Source organism: Aulonocara stuartgranti, assembly GCF_965226115.1.
Source record: "Aulonocara stuartgranti genome assembly, chromosome: 7".
Taxonomy (NCBI): domain Eukaryota; kingdom Metazoa; phylum Chordata; class Actinopteri; order Cichliformes; family Cichlidae; genus Aulonocara; species Aulonocara stuartgranti.
This window is the reverse complement of record NC_138945.1, coordinates 4269850-4282194: the sequence shown is the minus strand read 5'-3', so window position 1 is coordinate 4282194 and position 12345 is coordinate 4269850. Positions and strand designations below refer to the sequence as shown.

Sequence of the window (12345 nt, the reverse complement as noted above, 5' to 3'; positions counted from 1 at the left end):
ATCATGCGCCCCCTAGGTGATCTGCAGGCAATTTCTGCATAAATGAGAAGAGTCCGGGCTGTCCGTCCACTCTCACCGCACGCATTCTCTTCTGCACTATTACCCGCCGGCGTCTGCTGTGTAGAAAACCGAGCGCACCTCTCATTCAGGGACGAACAGGAAGTCCGGAAAAAGGAAAAATCTGAGGGAAGGGAAAAGTTACGATTTTATGAAAGATGAGTCGCATTTATCACAACACGTCTCTGCAGAACAAGCCGGTCCACAGTGAAAAGTTTGACCGTGCGTGGTGTCCCTCTGCGTTTGAGAGGTATGTGCTCGCGTTCACACGCTACAGTGTTTCCCCTGTGAGGGGGCAGCACCAGACTCCGTCAATAAATCCCTCGGTGTTCCCAGAGAGCAGATCTGTGAGTTGTACACTGTTCAAAACATTTTAAAAATGAAATTATGTCGGGTATATGCAGCACAGCGCAGTGTAGGTGGATGTACGACCAGCAGTATCAGAGCGCCCTGGCTGCACTTCCTGTTGTGGCCACTAGAGGCTGACACAGTATTGACTCCCGTGTTCAACATAAACGAAAAAAAAAAAAACACGTTTGCAACGTGGTACAAAAACAGATCATTTCACTCATGGTAAAATTGTAGCTGCGATAATCAAAGTGCTTTAGATGACATTGTAGAACTAACACGAGGCATTTTCTCAAGGTGCAGAAGTGAATTAACAAACTCATCACACACTAGAGCAGCTGGGGCCACAAGTGTGAACTCCTCCTCAACGCTTTTCTATTTGTTTTGCATTTTTCAAGGAAAAGCATGCTTCAAAGCTAGCCGCACCGCCTGATAAGTGACTGCGTTGTAGCTTCAAAGAGACACTAAGCTGTTAACCAAACAGCTAACATGGTTTAATACTGGAGTGACTTAACATCAGTTTAGATGTTTCACTTTTTTTTTATTACAAAACTGTATTGCTTCCTTTTACTTATAGTTAGAAAGAAACTAATAATTCCACTGAGGGTCACGGTGTCTTTTTTGGATGAGCCCGGACCGTGGGGCCTGACTATAACAAAGCCAGGCTAATAGGGGTCACTGGACTGAACCTCTTGACCCCGTTTGGGCCTTTTTCAGCATTTTGATGTAATTATCTGGGAAATATTTGCTCTAATGTGAGGTACAGAGCATCAAAGAAATTTGAAACTTTCACGTGGAATTCTAGTATGTTATTAACATGTTAATATATCTTAGTATGTTATTAACATAACTAAGAGGGAATGCATCAATAAAATGCTCTCTATCAGTGTTGGGTAAGTTACTTTAAATTAGTAACTTAGTTACATTACTAGTTACTTCTATCAAAAGTAACTCGGTTACTTCAAGTTACTTGTTACTTTCAGAGTAACTAGTTACTAGGGAAAGTAACTTTGGTTTTACTCAGAATTCTCTTGTTAATGTGTTGCTTCCATAGCTTTGCCAGTCTTCTAGCTTGCTTACTTGCCACAAGTGCACTGTGCCACCTACCAATAGAAAGGAAAAAATAATGTGCACATTTCCACGAGAGAAATCCCACACCTGATTCTATCCTAGCCTGCTTTTTACATCCAACAAAAAAACTGCAGTCGTGGTGCTTTCGATTGTACTCAGAACTCGGAAATTCTGCCTTCTGAATAGGAAGATGTAGGTAACACCAGACTGCAGATGAGCTGCATACAGGGCTGGACTGGGACAAAAAATCGTCCTGGGCATTTTGACTAGAGACCAGCTGCCATTATAGTAAAAATCATAAAGCCTTTGAATGAAAACAAACACTGTTCTGACAGTGATGTTCACTGTTCTGATGGTATATATGCATCAATCTATCAATTGTTTGTTGCAAGATTCAGATAATTATTTTTTAAAAGCTAGATATTTTAAATGAGAATAAGAAAGAAAAGTATTTCTTTGTGCCCCCCTCTCCCTGTTAATGCCCTACCTGCCCCCTGGCAACACTTTGCTAGACCCGCCCCTGCACAGTTACCAGCTGTCAGCTGCTTAGAAAAGGATCCTGGTGTTATTTGTCTCTCAGAAACAGTTGATAACTTTCCTTCAACTCATTAATGTCACCTAAAAGGTAAACCTGTTTCTCCATCACCTGCCCATCTCTGATGATTCAGTAAGGACATCTCCTGGTTTCATCTTCATGTTTCACTCTCATCACATATTCAAACCGATATCATGACCAGCAGGTTTACAGCTGTGGCTCCAGCAAACATCAGCTGATACTAGAAATTAATATTAAATATATTCTAACAGCAGCTTATTAAACTTAAACGTGCTGCTGTTGTTTACCGCGACATCCGCTGGTTTCCTCTTTCTGGCGCAAAGTGGTCTATAAACAAACAAGAGAGAAAAGCCAATCAGCTGATCATTGATCAGTTTCATGATTGAGTAGATACAGGAGAGGGGGGGGGAGAGGATGAGAGTAGAAGAGGCAGCTGTGCATCGTAAACACAGAATAACTCCAGCTTTGTGTCTTTTTCATTGTAGCTGAAGTCCAGGACAAAATGTTCCTTTTCAGCTCAATAAGAAACGCGTAATATTTTCTCTGAATACGAGACGATTCCGTTTTTTACGGGACGGTTGGAAACTCTAATAATTAACCTTATGAACAAAATAAAGTTCAACATCAGTAACATCATAGCACCCACCCAGCTGTATAAACTCCGTCATGCTAGCTAGCACGAAGTACGAAAAAGTCAGCATAACGAAAATAAACTCCACCTAAACTTGGTTCATATCTGACCCAGAGAGACTGCAGGTCATAACTTCTTACCTGAAGTTCAGTTCACCTGACACTCGGCCCGGCGCCTCGGGTCTCTCCTCTTGCCTGCCTTTTCCTTCATCCACCTGCTGGCCTCCATCACTTGCTAATGTTACTGAATCTGTGGAAGCTCCGCGATAGTGTAGAATAAGGAGGGGATGTTTTTCTCATTATCATTTAATATTTTAATATGCCATTATTAGTTAGGTTAAAAGCTACAGCCAGCGCGAGTCTGGCTGATCTATGGAGGGCAAAGGCTTTGAGCTTGGAAGGCCGCACGCGCTTACACAGCACTTATAAGATGTCATTCTTGGTGATTTTGTGCTTAGTCATGTTTTAATATGTTTTAAGTAGAAGTAGCTGATCCAGCAATATTCATTTAATATTATATACTTGATTTAGAGCAATACACACTGATGGTCTTAATAAATGAAAGAGTCCTTGTAGCTGCCATGTTGTGTCTCAGCAGGGTACAGACGGTTCCAGGAGAAGGGGGGCAGTTAGCGTCTGCCCTCGGGAAGGAGACAATGTTATTCTTTGTGTTAAATAAAATTGTCAACATTGATTGTATTACACCTGTCACTACGCATGAGGGGGCGTTCTAATACCCTGATTTCATAAAACTATGGAAATGTGTTTTTTGAGATGAGATCTGAGACTGTCTGCATACAGTGTCCATCTCCCACGTGTGTGATCATTAAATCATCGTTTGACTCAACCCGACCGGACCAGTGTTGTTATTGTGGGTTTTTCCTCTGGTGTCCATCTCCAATATTTTTGAACCATAACAATAGCCACCACACGAAGTAACGAATAACGAGCCTACCTAAATCCCAGTAACGAGTAACGCGTTCCCGGTTTTGGCATAATAACTAGTTACCGTGCTCGTTACCACAATAATAACGTAGTTACTGTAATGCGTTACTTAATAACGCCTTAGTCCCAACACTGCTCTCTATACTTGTTCTACATACGTTCTATGTTCTATATACTTTTTCAGTTATTTTTATTTTATCTAAGAAGCCATTTTTTCTTCTTGCTGACAATATTTTCACTTTAAAGGAAGTGAGTGAGTCTACCGGTAATCAGTCAGGCTCTATTCCTTTGTAATTCTAAACTCAGTCGGTAAGACTAGGAAAGAGTTATATGACTCTGAGTAGATATTACAGTATGTGGCCAGTAAAACTGCTGGTGCTGGAGGCCAGTAGGGGAAAAATGTAATATTGGGAACTGCACATATTGTCTGCCTACAGCAAGCTTGCAGACTGATCCCCTGAGGTTTTGATATAACAGCTAACATGTGGTAAAATTCAGGGACTTTAGACATGCTGGGCTAAGACTTCCCCTTCATTTTGCTTGCCTGCTGCTGGCTGGATGTAAAGTGATGTAACTTTGATCACAGTGTGTGGACGAGCTGCCAGTTCGTGGTCTTTGCTAGATCCAGTAACAAAACTACTGTCATGTGACTAAAGCAAATGGAAATGGTGAGTTTGGGTTTCAGAGCACAGTCGAACTTTTACTGCATTGGTTTGTTCTGAAAAACGTTTGAATGCCTTTATTCTGTAGGATTTATGTGTGCTATGAATCATCCTCCCTGCAGTTCTAGTTCTGCGTTTAACTGAGTCCCTATTCAGCACTCAGTCCCAATAAAACAGCACTTTATTTCGCCAGTACACATTTAGATACTCATTATTGTTTTTCTACACAGTGGCCCTGGAGTGCTTTTAGAAGGGAAGCTGCTCGATGTTTCCAGACATGCAATCACTGACAGCAACAATCAAAAGGTACAGTAATAAAACCATCGGTTATAAGAGCCCAGCATGACGCCTTCTTCTCAGTAGATGCAAATAATTGTAAAAAGACTGTGAGGGTTTTCAGGTCACTATTCGAGGAGCAGGCATTGGTGATAATAAGCAGAAATAAGTAAAGCTGAAAACCACTGGAAGGTATTTATTCATCCTTTCACAGTTTCTACGTGCTGTACATCCAACCGAGCCGCATCCATCAGCGGAAGTTTGATGCCAGTGGAAAGGAAGTGGAGCCCAACTTCAGTGACACCAAAAAGGTCAACACTGGTTTCCTCATGTCCTCCTACAGTGAGTACACTGGAGTTGGATCTGCTGGCTGTGCAGTGTCAGAATAGGCCGAGCAAGACATGAGGTGCGGTCAGGTGCAAACTCTAGAAATCTCCATTTATTTGTATGACGAGAACTAGCTGCAGTTCAGTTCCTCAGTCTGATTGATGAGATGTAATAAATACTTTTTTGTTGAGGTCTGAAGTAGAACAGATCAGTAGTGCAGCATGCAAACCTGAAAAGTCTAACCCTGTCCTACAATTCACCAACTTCATGCAGCGACTTTTACAGGAAGGCAAGCAGCGATGATTGCATGCTAATGCTAGCTCTGTTTCTTAAATACGCCACTGATATGTAACAAGAAAAAGCCTCGTGGGTGCGGAGCTCTTAATTCCCTTCATTTACTTGGCTTCATTGTGTTTTCCGTCTTTACAGAGGTAGAAGCTAAAGGGGAGTCGGACCGTTTGTCTGAGGAGCAGCTGTCAGCCGCGGTGAACAAAGCCGAGCTAATGAAGATAACTGAGAAGCACAGACCCGCTGGGACCTGGGCCTTTTGGTATCCGGAGGCAGACATGGAAAAAACGGACCTGGAAACAGGACAGGATGTACGCTTGAAGACTAGAGGAAACAGTCCTTTCGTATGTGAGTCTGAACTTGATGTTTGTTATTTACTTGCCTGTAGAGCCTTTCTGTGAATTGTCCTGCCTAAGATCTTAACATCCATGTACACCGTCTGTGCTGTCTGCAGTTAGGGTTGGGTCTGAGTTTGGTGACATCGGCCCAGCAAAGGGTCTGTTTATGCTGTAAACTGCTAGTCAGTGTAGTAAAAAATACAAGTTAATAGAAATGAATCACTGCTTAACTGTCTACACCTAAAGCTGCTTATAAGCAGTCGTCTTCTTTGTTTGTGTAACTATTGTCTGACTTGTATATGAACTTGAATCTGCATCTGGAGTTGTAAAACAGGAAGGGGTAGCTTCTGATTTACACCTTCTGTGGTATGCTTTAGTAAACTCTGTTCTGTCACTGATGAACTGCAGACATTGTGTGGATGCATGATTTAAAGGTTCAAGGTTTGCCTTCTTTTGTCATCACATGCTTTGAGACCTTTTCCTCTGTGTATCTAATCCTTTTGTAAAGGCAGATGAAATAATATAAAAGACACTTCAGAGCTTCACAGTCTTTAATTTGATTCAGATTTCCACCAGCTTGCTCACTAGCTTAAAGAAACGGTTAGAAGAAAAACGAATAATACTTGTTGAAACTGGTGCCTGGAAATACAAAGCAACATGCTCCATGTGTTTCAAAACTGGGACGAGGGGACATCGTTTAGGACAAAAATGAACATCGGGTTGTATTTCTCTGCAGAAAGAGAAATTGGTTTATTTTGGAATAGCTCTAGTTATTATGTGATTATTATTTTTTCTTTCCCGATTGCCAAGACTTGGGAGAGCAAAGCCAAAAACCACATGTTCTCACAGCCTACGGCCAGGAGGTTTGGGTCAAGGCTGTCTGCCTTTGTCTATCTTTATCAGTTAAGTTAACACAGTTGGAGTTTTTAAGCCTAACCAAATGCTTTCATTTTACTTTACTGTTCATTTTGAAGTGGCATGCATGTGTTCACTTGGTTAAATAAGTATATTTCTGGTTTGTCTGCTTCCATGACAAGTTTAGTCCTAAATTTCACATCATGCTTCAGTTAATTGTACCTGGAGACACCCTGTATGTCACATTGAGCTGTAAATGTAAAGAATCCTTAAGACTGCAACTGTCGGTTAACACAGTGGTTCCCAAACTTTTTTTGCTGGGCCCTCTTTGTTTTACAAGAAAAATGTTGCCCCCCCCGCGTGCACATATTTTGCTCCATTGCGGTTAATTTCACACCTCAAACATTTAGTAAACAATTAAGCAAATACAAGTAATCTGCAGTAAATTACAGGTAGTAAGAAAATAAGCTACTAACTCTTTTACGCTGCGTCCACACCTACACGGGTATTTTTGAAAACGCAGTCCATGTAAACGCCGTTTCGAATCACTGAAAACTTTTAAAACTCCTTTTTTCCGTTTACGTGTGGACGAGGAATACAGAGTTGGTCACGAAAAGTCAAAGGTATGTGCCTTTGTTCACATCAGCTGTGCACACGTTAGTTTTTTACATGAGATGAATTGCAGAATAGCAGATGGAGACAAAATACTGTTAATCTGACTATCTGCAGGTTTTACACACATGCAGTTACTGTCCCTCCATTTACAAAGGCAGAGGCGTCATGGTGTGATTATTTTACATGTAGTTTTTTTTTTTTCATGTGTAATAATATTCAACATTGCTATCAATACATTTTTCAAAAAATGCCTCTCTGTGCAAAATGGGTTTAAAAACATAAACAACTGTGGGATCCTGTTAGTCCGTGATTTGAACAGCCCAGCGCTGCTCCCGACGAAGGAAAAACCAATTGTGCAGGGGAGACCTACCTCAGTACTTGTGCAGGTGAAGCCAAAGGGCAGATATGCTTCACCATATTTTCTAGTCTTTGGCTTAGAATGAAGTTGGTTTGGAAACATATTCAGCGATGCTTCATCTCCATCCCCCTTTTTGGGGGGATACTCCCACTAGGTTTAAATCTGGGACTCCCCACCATTTGACCTTAGACTTGAAGAAGCTTCTCGGATGAGAGGTGAAACGTCTTCAAGCAAGTTAAAGAAGTCCAGACGCTCTTCTTTGCAAGCTCCTTTGATAACAAAAGGAAAGACACCCAGCTGAACTAAAATGATCCATGTAGCAAACAAAAACTGTTGTGAGCCACCACCCTCATATCGCCTTTGTGCTTTTGGAGCCTTGACCTGACTTTTAAAAACTAATTGGAAATAAATTACACTTTAGCTAAATACTTGTAATTTATTTCCCCAAACCAGGCGGAGCCGCAGTATAAAGACTAAAGAGCCGCATGCAGGTTGCCGACCTCTGGTTTAGACTGATATCAATACCTGTCCTTTGGTTTTTAGCCTGGATTTATTCAGATGTGATGGATATTTGAACATTTATTATCAGATGTCTCCATCTTGTTGCTTTCTTAATTCTGTGTAGAGTTAGAACTTAAACATGAATCTGACATTCAAAGTTTTGAAAACTTTCTCAGATTTTTCAGATTTCTTCTCTATCAAAGTCAGTGAACGGTTAATAATCAAGTTGGCATATCCTTACAGAGGTGATAAAGCTTAAAGAGTAGAATTCAAAGTTGGTAGCTCACTTCGTTTAAGTTCTATAAATGCCTTTAAAAACCTTACGTACTTCTTTGTTTTGTGTCATGCGTAAATAACTTCATTACCTTCTTCAAATTCCAGTCTCTTTGGCCAGAATTGATGGCGGCACAGTGACCAAGTGTAACTTTGCTGGAGACGATAAGGCTGGAGCTTCATGGACAGACAAAATAATGGCCAACAAATCAGACACCAGCAGCACTCGGCAGCCTGGAGGAAGAGGCGAGGGAGCAGAGGAGGACGAATGGGTGAGGACCAAATCTCTAAACAAATGAAATGACTCACATAATATCAGGGATGTAGCCCAGATCGGTGGTTTGTCATTTATTTTTCCTTTTCTTACAAATTCCTGAAAGAGTTTCTTTTAATTTCCTGAAAACGAACTCAAAATAAAGAGCAGCCGCCAAGGCCCTCGCAAGAACAGATCAGGTATCTCTGACAACAGGCGTGACATGGAGTCGGAGACAACGTGAAGGAGGAGCGGGGGTACGTTGTAAAGTTGATTGCAGATGTGCAGCCACTGCAGGAAGGCTGAAGTAGCTTGAATTGATTGCCCTGTATGACAATTACCCAGGGCATGAGGTGAGCCGTCAGCTGATGCGGGCGAGCATTAGGATCTGGTCTGGCTGGAATGCAGCTAAGGCTGAGCTTTGTGGCTTTCCTCAAACAATCATTTTTTCAGCTGCAGTGGAAATGATATCATGCTCTCAAATACCAACGTTATTAAAAATTTCAGTCGTGCAGCAGTTATACTAACAAACATATTTCTGCCTAATTCCACAGCCCACCATGTAACATAAGCCATTTTTCCACTGCACAAACTTCCCAGTGACCAGGATCTGTTCGCCGTGGGGTTAACTTAACTTCCAGGAGATTTATTCTACTCTGTTCAATGTGACTCATTCGCAAAAAGTTTGCAACCTTGGGGGCGGTGCTGGCAGGCTAAGGTGCTACGTGCTCAGGATTGTTTGCTTTTATGATCTATCCAATTTACTTACTTTTTAATTACTGGAAGAAAGTTCTTGTGACAAAAAGGTCGAGTTACTGCAGCTGCAAAGACTCATTTTCCTCTGTTTGTAATGCATTGTGTATGAATTTATGAGATATTGTACAGCCAAATGCAAGCTGATTTTTAACTAAATTATAGGAAATTAGCTGGAAATTACAGGTCAGATGATTCACAGATGAATACTGTATATTCTTAGACATCGTAGTGCATTGATTACACACCTTCTTCCTGTTAAAAGGAGTTTTTCCTTCCCATTGTTGCCAATGTGCTTGCTCATAGGGGGTCATATAACTGATGGTTTTTCTCTGTATTTATCATTGTAGGGTCGACCTTACAATATAAAGCTACTTGAGGGGACTGTTGTTGTGATTTGGTGCTGTATGAATAAAATTGAATTGAATATTGGTGTAGCTATCGAAGGCCATCACAGACGAGGGATGTAAGGGGAAAAAAACAAAAGACTGTTTGGAGGTTTGACAGGTCTGTGTGTGCATCAGAGCTTCATAGACTTTATGTGCTGCTGGTGGTGAAAACTGAGGGGCTGGAAAGATCTGATACTCATCCTCCCTGGACTCACTGCATCCAACTTTGAAGTGTCACTAGCATCCTTAGACTGGCCTCATCAGTAGGTGATGCCCTTTGAATCTATTATACTAAAGTGTATGCAGATAGCGAAATGCAGTTTGTATCGCTGCCAACAGGTGTCACAACTGGACTCTGAATAAACGCTGTTTGCATGTGTATCTGATCAAGCTTTAAGATGATGTGCAGTAGTAATTAACTTCAGATTGTTACAACACTGTAGACCTCTCGCTTATAGACTAGTGTATGAGTAACCCATGACTCTATCGCAGATGGCTCGATATCCATAGAGTTGTTGAGGTAGACCTGAGTTAGGTGCCTTCCTGAATGAATATGTGAGAAGAAAGAAATCTGGCCAGCCCCTCAGTTTCCACTGGCAGCCTCACAGCAGCTGGATCACCGGCTTCAACATGACAGAAGCTCTACTAGCCTCTGAATCAAAGCTAGCTGTGTTTCAGTAACTGTTGAGGAGCAGTCAGCAGGTTTTGGACCCACATGTTACTCAGTGTTACACCGAAAACGTTAAAGCAATTTCCATGAGAACAAAGTTATGTCGGAAAGAATCTGTAGGGCTCCTCTCTTGCGGTTGCCTCTCCCATCACCACTGAGGTCAGCGGTTTGAGTCCCTTAATTTTGTGTCGCTGACTGTAGCCAGCTTTTAGCACCGCACTGGTGGAAAACTAGTATTAATAGTCTGGCTTTTGGCACATACGGTCGATATACTTCAGCAGTTACTTTGCTCGTTGTTGACGTGGGTCAGACACGAGGGTCAGGGTTTATTTTGATTTTTGAAATTAGAGTTAAAAACAGGTTGTTAACGGGTCACCGGTGACCTGGTGGACGTTAAGACCACGAGTTCTTTAATGATAGAACAGGTTTTCCCCTTTTAAATCAGATGCATATTTAGCTTCTTGACTTCCTTCTTGACTTTTTAGTACAAACAGAACCAGACAGGCTGTTGCTCAACCTGACCTGTGCAAATCCTCTTTACTGCCTCAGACTTTGATTAAAGGTTTCAAACAATATTTCCTGCTAAAATTTATGAGACGTATAAAAGACCTTCTGGAGAGCAAGAATTTTGTGCCGAGGATTTCCTGCAAGAACTTTGCTTTGTGGACTCATAACATCAGTTATTTAAGGAAGTGAGAGAAATGCAGTGAGTTGCACAAGCTATCAGGCCTGCATGGGGGAACTCCACCTTTTTATAGTGTGATCTGGAAAACGAGCTATGATTTGGCCTGGCGTGAAATGGACAGCAAAAACCTTCTGCGGCTGTTATTCAGAACATAATCGAAGCTTTAGACAAACAGAAACCAGAAAGCACTCACTGCCCCTGCTTTGTTTTATCCACAGGATGATTGAGAAAACTGTTTCCCACCAGTCTGAACTCAGGGCCCCGATCCAATCTCCAGCATGGACTGAACTTTGACTATTATATCTTGCATATGTTGCCGTAGGGCTGGAAACCTCGCGTCACCTCTACAGTATGGGACTAGCTGTCTTGGAAACTGTGCTCTTCTCTTGTATGCTTCACCACATTTACATGAGTCAACCTGCATGTTCATGTTTTTGAATATGGAGGCCTGCAAAGAATTCATGGTAGTAATGAAGTTTGTAATATCACAAATTCTTATTCTAATTTTAACTGAGAAAAAAGTGACTTTCATGTGACGATTTTACAAATTATTTTTGTTTAACTTTTATGAATTTTATAGACATGATGTTTCCAACCATCTGTTATATTAAAGTGCAGCCAGTGTGCAGTATTAAAGAGCACAGGCTTGAGCATTATGGTTTTCTAAATAAAGATGCAGCATGCTACACAAGTGGAGAGCCCTCAAATTGCAAACCTGTTTTTCTCAACTGGCTTTTTTTTAAGTGCTTTTTGGCTTTGAATACAAGGACCTATTTGGGCCACGTTAAGAAAAAAAATTATTGATCAATTTAAGAATAAAAACAAAATTTTAAGATTAAAGTTTAAATAATATTTTGAGAATAAAGGAAAGAAATGTGGAAATTAAAAATGTCTTGCGTTAAGTTATTTGTCTTTTAGCTCATAAACACGGAGCGGTGATAATTAAAAAACACTGAAGAGATGGTGCAGAAATCTGCAGCTGATCAGAAGTTAAAAAAACAAACCGGAACCAATGTCTGGCAGTGGACGCATGCAAGGATACCGATGGCTATGCAATAAAGATGGATGTCATATCACGATGAGACAGCTGATCGAGTTGTTTCACTAAATCGTCTACGCGAGGCATTTTGCAGAGGTTGCAGGAGCCGTGGCAGTTGTTTGGCTTTAAACAACAATTGTAATCTTCACATTTCAACTTTATTCTCAAACTAGCATTTTGAGTTTCATCTACAAGTTCTGACTTTAATCTCAAAATGAACGCTAATTTCTTTTTTTCTTAATGTGGCTCTAATACTCCTTCGTGGTTGAGCTAAAGGACAATATGACTTTGTGCTTTGAATAAAACCAATGAATGTGTGTTAAATGACGATTGCGCTTTGTTTTTGTGTCAAATTTTAAGGTGGGGATCTAAAACTGGGATTTCAGCTAATTAAAGTTTCACTGTGTGCAGAGGAACATACAGTGTCCTAATTAGAGCTTAATGTCACAAACCCAG

The 12345-nt window shown here is 41.0% G+C and overlaps 1 protein-coding gene across 1 annotated transcript; it reads left to right on the top strand.

Annotated features, from left to right (window-relative positions):
- Nucleotides 1-74: 74 nt before the first annotated feature.
- On the top strand, nt 75-12217 carry arpin (actin related protein 2/3 complex inhibitor). The gene is made up of 6 exons (XM_082542600.1): nt 75-307; nt 4500-4580; nt 4760-4887; nt 5302-5508; nt 8209-8372; nt 11069-12217. Exons 1-6 carry the CDS (start codon nt 216-218, stop codon nt 11075-11077), a joined length of 681 nt encoding a protein of 226 aa, XP_082398726.1. The 5' UTR covers nt 75-215; the 3' UTR covers nt 11078-12217.
- The last annotated feature ends 128 nt before the right edge of the window (nt 12218-12345 follow it).